The sequence below is a fragment of the Wyeomyia smithii genome, chromosome 2 (assembly GCF_029784165.1).
Source record: "Wyeomyia smithii strain HCP4-BCI-WySm-NY-G18 chromosome 2, ASM2978416v1, whole genome shotgun sequence".
Taxonomy (NCBI): domain Eukaryota; kingdom Metazoa; phylum Arthropoda; class Insecta; order Diptera; family Culicidae; genus Wyeomyia; species Wyeomyia smithii.
The window spans coordinates 186,518,693-186,533,004 of record NC_073695.1 but is presented as its reverse complement, the minus strand read 5'-3'; the positions used below and the strand labels follow the sequence as shown (position 1 = coordinate 186,533,004).

The 14,312-nt window shown below is 37.2% G+C and overlaps 1 protein-coding gene across 10 annotated transcripts in view; it reads right to left on the bottom strand.

Moving 5' to 3' along the window:
- Positions 1-14,312, bottom strand: part of LOC129725672 (protein Fe65 homolog) — a 187,069-nt gene that overhangs the window by 29,495 nt on the left and 143,262 nt on the right. For all 10 annotated transcript variants that reach the window (XM_055681734.1, XM_055681735.1, XM_055681737.1 and 7 more), the window contains 6 exons: positions 7,431-7,659; positions 7,073-7,374; positions 6,713-7,019; positions 6,456-6,645; positions 6,265-6,392; positions 5,186-5,284 (listed from right to left, as the gene is read on the bottom strand). In XM_055681734.1, the coding sequence (XP_055537709.1) occupies positions 5,186-5,284; positions 6,265-6,392; positions 6,456-6,645; positions 6,713-7,019; positions 7,073-7,374; positions 7,431-7,659 (1,255 nt within the window). The remainder of the gene's footprint in view (positions 1-5,185; positions 5,285-6,264; positions 6,393-6,455; positions 6,646-6,712; positions 7,020-7,072; positions 7,375-7,430; positions 7,660-14,312) is intronic.

Genomic DNA, 14,312 nt, shown 5'->3' with positions numbered 1-14,312 from the left:
TCTTTTGTGGCATTGTTCAACCGTTTCTTGCTGTTCGTACTATTTTTTTTTTGCTTTTTGCAGAAGTTTTTTGGAACCAACCAAAGATACCGTTCCATTTTTAGAATTTAGTGACCTAAGTTTATCTTATGAAGTTCTTGCTACTTCACCGATTGTTCTAGAGAACAAGATAAGTGGTGACCAGTGCTGGGAATATTCACTGTTCAAATGTTCAAAAGCAGTGATTTTCAGCCTTCTTTATATTGACAATCATACGACTCATGCGAACGTTGATATTCATGATACCAAACAACCGATGAACACCGACAGGATAAATTTTAACACTCGTGTTGATATTTTGATCGTCAAAATTGAAAATCATTTCAAAATAGTGAAAATCAAAATTACCTCATTCGACAATTTATACTGTACTGTGCGGTGTACAGCGTTTGAACAGACTTTCACTACTTGGATTGATAATCACCTAAGCTTCTCTCAAAACGCTCAGTGCGTCTTGAACTGTCCTACAGATCAGACGTTTTTTCGGTTGCTTGTGGACTGGTCTTTGACTGCCTATAGCTTCAAAGTTTGTGTTTTGTCAGTGTGTCTTTTAAAGACTACCTGAAAGTTATTTCCCATCAGTCTTTCTCAAGACTACCTACTTTTGAATTTAACATTCGTTTTAACTTTTTTCGTATCACCTGAAATGGCTGGACGGAAAAAGAAACCTCGCATCGCTGCGGGGAGGAAAAGAGAGGCATCTCTTTCTGACACATCGAGTGTCTGTAGTGACAATCCTTTTGATATTTTGCCTGAGCAAGAAGCTGGTGAAATGGAAGTTACCAATAATGAAACTATACAAAATATAAAATCTTTAAAAAAGGAGAAAGTTCCACCTATTGTGGTAACTATTTCTTCTGAATTTAATATATTCAAAAAGGAACTTTCAACGTTTGTTTCTGACGTTAAAGTTACCTATCAAATTGGCCGTAGAGGTGAATGCCGCTTATTAGCCGACTCAGTAAAGGGTCGTGATCGTCTTGTTCAGTATTTAACTGACAAGATGTACAATTTTTTTACATATGACACCAAGAACGCCAAGCCGTTCAAGGTTGTCTTGAAAGGTCTCACCAACGATCAAACCGTTGATGAGATCAAACTTACTTTAACAGAATTACTTGGCATAGCCCCTACCCAAGTAATTCTAATGAAACAAAAATCACGAGGCGAAAACAGTCAGAGAACTGGAATTTCCCTTGTTAATTATTTAATTCATTTTAACCGCAATGAGGTTAACAACTTAAAATTTTTTGAAAAAGCACATGCTTTGTATAATGTGCGTGTAAAGTGGGAAACTTATAGGAAGTATGGCGGAGGTGAAAAGCATATCACCCAATGCCGTACTTGCCAACGTTATGGCCATGGTTCCAAATTCTGTAACATGGACCAAAAATGTCTTAATTGTGGAGACTCTTCTCACAGAAAGGACACATGTCCTGTGAAAGAGAGTAAAAATTTTCGCTGTGCGAATTGTAACGGCAACCATATGTCAAATTTTTATCAATGCCCAGTCCGTTTAGCAATTGTTAAGGCAAGGCAAGGTAAACAAAATTCAATTTCTCAATTCCAGTGACGCATAGTTTACCTACTCCTTTGCATACCCGTTTAACTTATGCACAGGTTACAGGTAGTTCGAACATTATACCGCCTAGTGTTGGTAGTTCGAAAATGACCGTTAATATGGGTAAGCAAAACACGCTAGAAAATAATTGTACACCTATTACTCCAGCTAATATTGCTGCCGAAAATATTTTTTCTAATGTCAACTGCCTGGGGCCTATTACGGCAGGTAAACTTTCTTTTTTGCAACAGGCAATGTTCGATCTTATGAACGCCATGTTGCAGGCAAAATCAATGTTTGAAGCCATTCAAATAGGCACAAATTTTACTATTAAAATTGTTTCTAATTTAAAATTTAGCAATGATTTTAAATAAAACAATTAAAATATTAAATTGGAATGCTCGCTAATTGAAGGCCAATGAGAATGAGCTTTTTAATTTTTTAACAGTAAATAATGTGCATATTGCAATTATTACTGGAACATTTTTGAAACCTAACATAAAATTTAAATATGATCCCAATTACGTGGTTCATAGATATGATAGGATTCAGGGTTCCGGCGGTGGAGTTGCAATTGTTATTCATCGCCGAATCAAACATCGTGCTCTTCCCCATCTTGAGACGAAAGTTATTGAAACTTTGGGAATTGAAGTTCAAACTGAACTTTGGATTTTATTTATTGCATATTTACCATTTCAATGCACACGCGAGCTCAAAAATTATTTTAAAGGTGATTTACAAAAACTCACCAGAAATCGTTCGAAATTTTTCATAATCGGCGATTTTAACGCTAAACATCGTTCATGGAATAATTCTCAAAGTAATTCCAATGGCAAAATTTTATTCAATGATTGTTCTTCAGGATACTATTCTATTTTGTCTCCGAATAGTCCTACATGCTTTTCTTCTGTAAGAAACCCTTCAACAATTGATTTGGTGCTGACAGATCAAAGTCATGTATGTAGTGATTTGATCACACATGCTGACTTTGATTCTGACCATCTTCCAATAACTTTTTCTTTATCACATGAATCAGTTTTAAACCATATGAGCTCTGTTTTTAATTATAACAAAGCTAATTGGGAAAGATACAAAAATTATATTGAGAGAAATTTCAATAATGAGCTTGATTTCAAAACGAAGTGAATATTGATTCCGCTTTGGAAGCATTAAAATGTGCAATTGTTGATGCCAGGAATTATTCTGTTCCAAAGGCTCAAGTGAAATTTGATTCACCAATAATTGACGAAAATCTTCAACTTCTAATTCGTTTGAAAAATGTCCGCAGACGTCAATATCAACGTTCTCGTGACCCTGTTTTTAAAACTATTTATAAAGATTTACAGAAAGAGATTAAACATAGATTTACTCTTCTGAGAAATCAAAATTTTGAGACTAAAGTTGAAAATTGAAACCGTATTCAAAACCATTTTGGAAGCTGTCGAAGATTCTTAAGAAACCTTCAAAGCCTATTCCAGTTTTAAAAGATGGTGAACGTTTTCTTGTATCCAGTGAACAAAAGGCTCAAAGACTTGCTCAGCAGTTTGAGAGCGTTCATAACTCAAATTTGAATTTTGTGAGTCCAATTGAAAATGAAGTCACACGTCAATTTGATTTAATTTCTTCCCAGAATTTTTTACCTGCAGAAATAATTGAAACTAACTTGAATGAGATTAAATCAATTATTAAAAATTTCAAAAATATGAAAGCACCTGGTGACGATGGAATCTTTAATATACTAATCAAACATCTCCCTGAGAGCACAATGGATTTTTTAGTGAAAATTTTCAATTGCTGCTTCAAAATTGCATATTTTCCCAAATTATGGAAAAATGCAAAAATTACTCCCATTTTAAAACCGGATAAGAACCCAGCTGAAGTTTCAAGTTATCGACCAATCAGTTTGCTTTCTTCAATAAGTAAACTGTTTGAGAGAGTTATTCTTAACAGAATGATGTCACACATCAACGAAAATTCAATTTTTGCAAATGAACAGTTTGGATTTCGCCATGGGCATTCCACAACTCATCAATTGCTCAGAGTTACTAATATGATACGAGCTAACAAATCTGAAGGTTATTCCACTGGAGCTGCTCTTTTAGACATAGAAAAAGCATTCGACAGTGTTTGGCATAAAGGTTTGATTGCGAAATTGCAAACTTTTAATTTTCCAATTTTCCTAATCAAAATTTTAAAAAATTATCTTACTGATCGAACTCTGCAGGTTGTCTATCAGAATTCAAAATCTGATAGATTTCCTGTCAGAGCAGGTGTGCCTCAAGGTTCAGTCTTGGGTCCAGTCCTGTACAACATATTCACTTCAGATCTTCCTGATTTGCCTCCAGGATGCACAAAGTCATTGTTCTGCGATGACACAAGCATTTCCGTAAAAGGAAAAAGTCTTCGTGTCATATGCAGTCGATTGCAGAAAAGTTTAGATATTTTTTCTTCCTACTTGCAAAAGTGGAAAATCTCTCCCAATGCTTCTAAAACTCAAATGATAATTTTTCCGCATAAGCCTAGGGCTTCTTTCCTCAAGCCAAACAATAATCACGTTGTCAAGATGAATGGGGTTATTTTAAGTTGGTCCGACAAGGTTAAGTACTTAGGACTAATTTATGATAAAAAACTTATTTTCAAAGAGCACATTGAGAGTATACAAGCCAAGTGCATCAAATATACGAGATGTTTATATCCTCTCATTAACAGGAATTCTAAACTTTGTTTAAAGAACAAACTTTTGATTTACAAACAAATTTTTAGACCAGCAATGCTTTATGCTGTACCGATCTGGTCAAGTTGCTGTTCAACAAGGAAGAAAACGCTCCAAAGGATTTAGAATAAAATTCTGAAAATGATTTTGAAGCGTCCTCCTTGGTTTGGTACACTCGAATTACATAGACTTACTGGTGTTGAACCATTAGAAGCTATGTCAAATAAAATTATTAACAATTTTCGACAAAAATCGTTGCAATCCTCAATTGCTACGATGAGCTCTCTTTATAGCCAATAAGTTAGCAATTAAGTTAGTTGTAAGTTTACTTCCCCTTTTCTGACAAGTAGGTTTAAATCCCTACGAATGAGTCCTAATTGCGAAAGCAAACAAATCCTAACAATTAAAATTACAAATTTCTAACAGTGTTGAGAAGTCACCATTTGTGATTGGACACACATACTCATTATTTACTAATATTTATCATAAATACTTAAGCTACTAACAAATCCCCCCTTAATAATAATAATAAATCCAAACGCTGTGCGATGAAACCATGTTTGAACCTAAGCTTCTCTGGATATCATTACGAGGTCTTCGATATTCTTTTCACTGTTCTGTTCTTGAATATGATAAACGATATTTATGCATCTTTGCAATGAGCATAGGCTACTGAGTTGCATCAGAAAACATGTGCTGACAATGAGAACAATTCAATTCATCTTTTCGTGAAAAAACATCGAAATTTTAAGACACTGATGGTGACGCATTTACGCCATTCCAGGTTTCGAGGGTACAAAACATTGATTGGGGTATAAAGTGATAGGATATTTGCACAAACTTTTTTTGTTGAAACTTAAAGAAGAACTTACCTAAGCGTATTAGCAATCGTTCTGGCCGCTGTATCACACCGAAATACGTGACACATGTGAATCCGGGTAAGTCGATCTCGGGCGACGTAAGCAAAGTCCCTACACGTGAAATTGGATATTGCCAATCGGAAACGAGAGAGTAGAGATGAAATTGAACTATTATCTAATATAGAATTTGTTACAAACTATTTTGGCTATTCTGAATGATAACATAACCAAGAACCAAAAAATCTAAAAAGTCATTTATGTAAAAAATGATCACAGTTATTGAAATTTGGTCCACTATGAAAGATTAAAGATCTCAGATTTAGTTATGTTCTTTAAATTTTGAAAATACTGCTAGAAAACTCTGATTTGTACGAGTGGCGAGAATTTTGATTCTATTTCAAATACGGAAATGCATTAAAAAAATAGCTCAGAGTAGTTAGTGACAACGAATTTTTAAGCCCAGGTTGTGCATACATTTTTACGATGAATAATATGATGATACTTTGTGGAAATGAGCAAGAATGGTGAACTAACAAACTAAACATGTAAAATATGTTTTTTTTTTTGAGTGGTTCGTACCTTTCCCTGTTATATATCAATAAGATATACGGTAAAGATGAAACAGAAGTTGTACAGTTGTGTTGTGCAGCAGAAATAGAGCAATAGGGAAAAAGAGAACACATATGTAAGGTTTGATAGAGAAATGAATTAAATGTTATTTGTTGAACAAAAAAGTGCTTCATACAGTAAAACAAATAGAAGGTTAGCTCATAATAATAACTGATCAATTTTTTTATACTATTTTACATTCTAGACTGGAAAATTCAATGCTTGCCTCCGACTTCAGCTCATGAAACTATCGGCAGAGCAAGTTGGACCGCAATGCCATAACTCTTTAAAATCTAACCGAGCGAGAGTTTTTCTCTTCTCTATTCAGAACTAGCATCAGAGAAGAAAACTCGTTGGTTTGTTATTTTTTAGAGACGCAATCAATCTTAAACCTGAGTCTACCTTGTAAGATCTGGAACCATTCCACACGACGAAACAATTTTAATACAGAAAGTAAGAAATATAGTTCAATCCGCACGTACCTTCCGTTATCTCTGCCAACACCCCACACACGTATCGTGTGAATCGGCTGCGAGTTTAGTATTGTCAGCGATTCCGGATCAATTAGTTTTAAAGCACCTTCATCCAAGTCCATAAACAAGTCCTTCCCCTGTATTTCAAATTCCATTAGTATGACATAACAGCGTAAGAAATATCTGAAAAATTATCTTACATCACCCCATCTGCCGACAACGTCCAGCAGTTCATTTCGGCCAAGCGATAGATCCACTATACACTTATTGACCGCTTTGGAAGATCGTTCCGGTGTAAGATCTTCTTCTGCGATTTCCACCCAGCCTAGCGATCGAACCGCGAAACGGATCGGTCGATCCGTGTCCGATTTGAGCGGAAAACTCCGACGTCTAAAAAGTAGTAGAAACAATCAAATCAACATCATCGAATAGTCGAAAACTTCCAGCTAGTACTCACTTCAACGCTATGTCCTCCCTCCGTCGGCGTTCATCTTCCTGGTCTAGAGCAGAGCTTGTGCTGCTACGTGTGACGGATGTGATACTTTCATGTAGTCTACCGCTGCTGGACGAAGCCGAACTTGTTTCCGGCTTCGGTGTACCGTAGAGATTGGCCAATGTTTGCGAAAACATAGAATTCTGTATGCATCGGGGCGTTGGAATAGCTGCAGTTTTACTAAGCTCTTTCGGTGGTTCCTTCGGCCAAACCGGTGGCTCCCGTTGGATTGTTCCTGATTTAATGTGCCAATAGTATGGCCCTCCATTATCTGAAATCAACCAATATATACAATCATGGAACAACGCAACTCAAACAACCAACCTTCGTGTTTCTCCCAACCAGGGGGCAAATCCTTCGTTTCGTCCTTGTCCTCTATTCCTTCAATTTCTTCCTGTTTGTCCTTATCGTCATCTTCGTCCTCGTTTACGTCGTCTTCCGGAGCGATTTCACCAACTTCGTCTTTTCTTTTATTTGGCAGCGCGTATAAATCTTCCGCATTCAGTGTTCCGGCTATATGTTTGATTTCCCCTTCAGTTTTATCCTCTTTTTCCGACACTTCGTCCTTTTGTGTTTCTGATTCGTTGGGTGATCCGTCTAGTAGTTTCTGCTTATGTTTGGGTGATCTGTGGACAAATATAATTTAAGTATCAACAATTCCGTGAGCACTCAGTTAGCATACCCATCAACTTCCTTGCAATCGACACCCATGGTACCAATATCCAGGTATCCCTTTCGATTAGTACCGAGCATCTGGTTCGGATCACGTACTAAATTTACTGCCCCAGCGGGCCGCAGTGTTCCTTGCTGCTGCAATTCAGAGATAATCTCCTCGTACAGGTGTGAGTTGCGTTCCATTCGCAACGGATCCATGTGATAGTTAGGATTTTCGTAGCTTAGTAAGCCGTTCTCTGTAAGAGAAAAATTTTAAGTCGGTTACATTCGGTGAACGGAGTACCAACCGGTTGCGAAACTGATTCAGTAATTGTGTGAGCTAATCAAACATCAAGCACTACTAGTGGTTAAGTAATGGTGACATAGTGGCTTGCATGCGACAACAATCTGGCTTAACATATCGAAGGTTTCATGCAAACTGAATCAATCTTTTTCACAGCACAGTTTGCATTCTTGTTGTTTTAAAATGACACCCAAAAATGAGATAAATTTCAAACTATAATTAAATATAATGGCACATTACACTCATAAAAAAATAGTAAACGAATTATTTTAAGACATTTTAGGAAAAACATTTGCGAAGTGGCAGAACGAATGATGGTGAAATTATGATTGACAGCTCTTTTTCGTGTTAATGCCCCAAAATAAAAGCTTGATGGTCAACTTGTTGATAATGCAATGATGATGAAATTACACTAAAAACACAAAGAACAATGTTTGGAAATAAGTTTTATTCAAAATTCTGTGTCCTTCAAGTTTTACGGAATGAATGTCAATCAAAAGAATAGTTAACTCACGAAATGTAAACATTAAAAGCTCATGAGTCATGTAACTATTATGCACGAGCACGAGACTCGACACGGCATAGGTTAGTATTCAGGAGTCATATCATTCCCATAGTTGTTATTCCAGTAAATGCAGCACTTGACATTGAATATGCTCAAGCTATTGATTTTTCTATCACTGGAAATCCTATATAAACAGATAGTGCTCATGCTGTCGCGTTTCCAACCGTTTTTACCCTCTGTTAAAACTTCATTAGAAACCTATTGTTTTAGTATTGGTTCGGATAAGCGATATCTTTCCAACCATACATCTTTTTATATTATTTGGATCGTCCCAGAAAGTAACAACGCATTTTAAAAGTGCTACTATTATACAAAAGACAAATTATTTGTGCATTAAATTTGCTGCATATTGTAATTCACATTCAAATGATCAGATTAGAGAAATTAAAATTAAATAAACATTTTTCAACTACCGTAAGGGGTTTTAGTAGCGGGGTGTCAATGTTTCGTAAATTTTTTGATGAAATTCGTTCATTTATTTTACTGTGATGAGTTCTGTGAAAACGAAAATGAGCATGAAACAGTCAGGCGAAATTCCAAAGGTACCATTCGAACGACTATACAGAACACAATAATCAATTCATTGTTCAATGAATGAATATCACTGTTACTGCTTCACTAAGTAAAAAGTGAAGATGAAAAATTTCAAAGATGAATATTTTCAGCCTTGCATTGCGAACTTTTGCTCATATTGTTTCACTCCAGGTGGACGAATTTGGAAGTTCTTTGCGCTTCACCTATGTGTTTTTGACATCCCTCTAAACGACTGTATTTTTTAAACAGCCAACATGGAAGCCGAAAGAACGGCGTGTGCCCAGTTTGTTGGAAAATCCCTTGTGGTCAGCATCTATAGACTGAAAATTATAAATACATCTTCTTTCTTGAATAAAACAAAAAATACAGGATTTTTCGGCGGGTCATTTTATTCTGAAATATAGATAATAAGTGTTTTCTTTCTAGTTTCAATTCAAGTTGGGATTATTTTTCGTAGGATACGCGAGTTTTCTAACTTTTCTCTTAACACTACTCATAAGCTTTTGCACAGTGTGTTCTCCGACCATTTTTACCACTTTAAGCCAATCTTTTTTAAATTTTTCAACATTGTCCGCTGGTTTGACATATTTCCTCAGCTTTGCCTTGGTCAAAGCCCAAAAAGTTTCAATAGGGCGAATTTCAGGGCAGTTTGGAGGATTCATCTCTTTTGGGACACATGTGACATTATTTGTTTTATACCACCCTAGTCTTAGAGTAATGGCAGGAAGCAAGATCGGGCCAAAAGATTGGAAGATTGTTTGCTGCTTAACCATGGGTAACAACCTTTTCTGCAAACACTCTTTCACGTTAATTTTACCATTCATTGTGTCATTCGTAATGAATGGACGAGATATTTTCCCACATTCACAAATGGCCTGCCAAACCATTACCTTCTTGCCGAATTTTTCGGTGTAAATGGCTTTCACTGGTCCAGGGACATCCTTTCCCATCGGTGATGTATAAAAATGCGGTCCTGGCAGAGTCTTATAGTCCAGTTTTACGTAGGTTTCGTCATCCATGATAACACACCCCAATTTTTTGGTCAGAATTTTGTCATAAAGTTTCCGAGCTCTCGGTTTCACAGATTCAGCTTGTTTTGGATTTCGTTTTGGCTGCTTCTGCTTCCGACGGGTCTGCAGACCCATTCTTCCCTTGGCACGCATAACGTTACTCGCCGAGGTTCCAAGCTTTCTCACCATATCTCGTACTGATACTGAAGGATGCCGCTTGTAGTATTCCTTAACCTTTTTGTCCATTGTGGGATCAACAGGCCCAGGTTTTCTACCACGTCTTGGGGCATCATTAAATGTGCACTCTTCACAATACTTCCGCAATGCGGTTTGAACTGCTCCGACACTTATACCTTCTTCTCTGGCTAATTTTCTTATAAAAAGACCACTCACGGTGCCCCATTTGTGCACAATTCGCTTTATTTGCTTGGGAGAAAGGCCACGCATTTTCTAAATTTCACACTAAATGTTAGAAAAAATGACAGGATCTGTTTGTTTTGGATGTAAACAACAGGACGCAGCCAACGTTTGGTTGAATACTGCACGTTATTGGAAATGACGGTTGATCGTAAGTGTATTTATAATTATCGGAACGGTCTATAGGCTTGCTAAACAGTTAGAATTGACCAGAAATACCGTATGGCGCGTTTTCAAACGGTATAAGGAAACATTGACGACGGTTCGGAAGCCTCAAACCAATTATCTGAGTGAAACTGTCGACCGAAAACTGCGTTGTAAGATTTTGAAGACCATCAAGAGGAATCCCTATATGTCGAACCGTGATTGGCCAGAATTTCGACTCCGGGAAGAAATCAAGTCGTACCAAGGCTTGCAAACAGCCAAACAGGACCAACAGGATAATACAGAATAGAGTGGCCAAAATCCGTGCTCGGAAGCAGTACAACTATGTGTTAACCAAGTTCGACGGGTGTCTTCTGATAGACGATAAAACCTATGTCAAGGCTGACTTCGGGCAAATCCAGGTCAAAAATTTTACTTGGCAAGGGCTCGGAAGGAAGTTCCGGGCAAATTCAAATTTGTGTTTGCTGACAAATTGGCACGAAAATTTATAATCTGGCAGGACATTTCGTCCCCTTAATGCTAGAACTAGATAACTCGAAATTCGTCGATTTTGAGTTAAGTATGCCATCATATTTATCGCGTCGAGCTCTATAACATATTCAAAACTCGTTGAAATACGATAACAAGTAAAAATGTTATTCATCAATTACAAAATTTGATACCTCAACATATAACAAGTGTGTTTTGTGCTAAAACTAGATATCTCCGCTTTTTGTTGATTTTTTCGTTGGTATAACAAGCCTGAAATGATATGGATGAGTTTAATGGTATCTAAGCTTTTTAAAATGGCATTTGAATCATCATCACCAAAATAGGTCAAATTTTCAAACGCGTTTTTCTCTAAACGTAAATTTTCGAGTGATCTAGTTCTAGCATCAAGGGGACGATTTGCAGCTGTGGCTTAAAAACGAAAGCTTTCGTTACAAATAAAACAATGACGTCAGAACTGTGCCAAAAAGGGTGTCTCCAAAAACGAATTTTGCCGCTCATTCGATCTCACGACCATCCCGTGATGTTTTGGCCAGATTCGACGAGTTATCACCATAGCATAGTTGTTCAAGGGAGGGGACCAGTTTGTTCCCGAAAACCTTAACCCATCCAATTGCCCCCAGTTCCACCCTATAGACCGCACCAGAGAGTATGGGCACACTGAAAAAATGGCGCCTTTCAAACGTGAGTCGGTCTCTGTGCAAGGACTTTCGCCAAAACGCCGTAAAACATCGTGCACGAATGGTCTGCTGTACTGTCGCTGAGAAAGTTGGTGAAAGATGAAAGCGTAAGCGTCAAAGCCGTTCGTACTGCGATCCGCAAGTATGCTGAGGAGAGTTCTTTTCAGGATTTATCGAAAAGTGGCCTGTAACGTGGTCCAGTATGTCCGGAAATTGACAAGAAAATTTAACAAAAATGTTTGATCTCAAAAGCTTAGCGTCTGTACCCTGTAGTACGTGAGGTGCCAAAAAGGTGGGTACATCTGTATCGAACGATGTACGTGCTAAGAAGAGACTTGGTCTGAAGAGATACACGAAGCAACGTATGCCGAAAAAAAACCAATAGCCAGAAAGTTTTACGACGACATCTTTTGTAAAAATTATGCCTGTATTATAATGAATGATGAAACCTACGTAAAACTGAACTATAAAACTTTGAAAAGACAACAGTTCTACAAGGTACGGAAAGAAAAACCCATTGTGGAAGAGAAGACATCTATTTACACCGAAAAATTTGGGGAAAATGCCATGGTATGGCAAGCAATATGCGAATGAGGTAAATTATCTCAGCCCTTCATTACTACTGATACTATGAACACTGAAACATACATTAAAGAACGTTTGGAAAAGAGATTGCTGCCCATGATTCGTCAACCTACAGGCTCAGTAGTGTTTTGGCCTAATTTGGAATCCTGCCACTATGCAAAGACCACTCAGAAGTGGTTTTATGACATTTACGTCATTTATGTGCCAAAGTTCATAAATCCGCCAAACTGCCTGGAAATACGCCCAATTGAGACATTTCAAGCATTAGTGAAGGCAAACCTCAGGAAACAAGTCAGAGCTGCAGACATTCGAAAAAGACTGGATCAAAGTGGCCACTTCCGTTATAAGAGCGTCTGTGCAGAACCTTATAAAAACGGTTAGAGGAAAAGTCCGCCATTTTTGATACGGTAAATGATGAGAAACAGCATAAAGCAGTATTTGTAAGTGAATATATGAGATCATGTTTGCATAATAAAAGTTGAACCCAGAAATCAAAATACCCATTATTCAGTTATTTTTAAGTCTGCCTATACTTTCTGGTGCGGTCAATATTGAGAAATACTGGGCAATCATGGAGAGGTGACTCAAGGAGAAAGTTGTCAAAGACATCAATCAGATGAAGACCTGGTGTAATAAGATAGTCAAAACGATGGACGAAGAAATTGTGCGCCGCCTAATGAGCCGTATTACAGGAAAAGTTCAAGAATTCTTTCGAAATCTTGACAAATAATTTTATCCGTATTTTTTCTTAAAAGTATGAACAAAATGGTACATTTGAGTAAGGTCTTGAATTCAATAATAAATAACTAAAATACACGCAATTGTTTTTGTTCCTACACTGCCTGAAGCAAGCTTAAAAATAACGTTGATATAAAAGTTCCAATGCAAAAATATACAGATTAATGCAATGATTTTTGATCAATCTCGGTTTCATTGCTCCCATTTTGAATATGATTTCAAACATCGTAGGGCTCAGTGATACAGCAGAACGAATATTAATATTGCGTGTATACAAATGTCATCATTAGGCGCCAGACGTACTGACTACTCGTGCCTACCTTTATTACTTTTTCGACTGCTGGTCTCCTTCACGGTGTTACCGATGACATTACCAAGCGTGTGCATTGGAAGAAAAACCTGAACCTAAAACTCAATAATCCCCTCCAAATGAATACGCAATGGAGCATATTTGTATATATCCTACACAAACACACTGAACAACGATGCGATGGGGAAGGTGAAAATGTTTCTTGTCTCTTGGAATTTTCTTTGCTCCATCAAGCTGGTAGACCGATTGGAGGGAGTTCAAGTGCCCACAGTGAAGAAGCTGTTTACGTGTACATTCTCGAGATAGAATAAAATACTAAATTATCATATTGATCCCCAAGGCCTTCGTTAAATGAACTGTCAACCGTTTTCATCGCTACGCTTATTGTTATTGAAGCAATTAAAATGGATTTGAAACAGTCTCCTACAATTATTCAAATGTATTGTGTCCCTAGCCAATTTCATAGTGCCTGTCAAGGTATAATAAAGCAAACGGATCACATCAAGCGGCAAACAAAGCTCAACTGTTTATTGCTCCGCTTGTAGTGCTTCCAATGCATATAAAATGTTCGTGACCACTCCCTATTGCTTAACGAATATAAATTCAATGCAAAATTGTGCGACCAATGAATCCAAAGTTTTAATCCAAAATAAAATGTGTCCAGCTTCGATGAACAAATAAACCAGCAGCGAGCAACTATATTCCACTACTAATCTGGTAATCTGGTTATGATACACGCAAAACTTTTCCTTATTACTTTAAAAGCAAAGCGCAAAATTACCTTTTAGGTAACTAATCCATTACTTAAAAAGCAATAAAATTCTTCCCCAGTTAAGTAACAACACATACTGTCATATATTTAGCACGTGTTATGAGAGTACGACTATCTAATAATGGTCGTTTCAACCACATGCAACGTTTTTTCTGTCGAAAAATGCTCCCTTTCCACCTCAAGTCAAAAAAAAATCACACACCTTCGCATAAGTTGCACATGTTACAAGTTTTTTCAATCTCCAATTCATCCGGTGGGCGTGTATTAGTTCGCTCGTTGTATGCATACGGAGTAGCGAAAAAATATGACAAGAGCTGCCAAGCAACATTTTCCCCGTCATA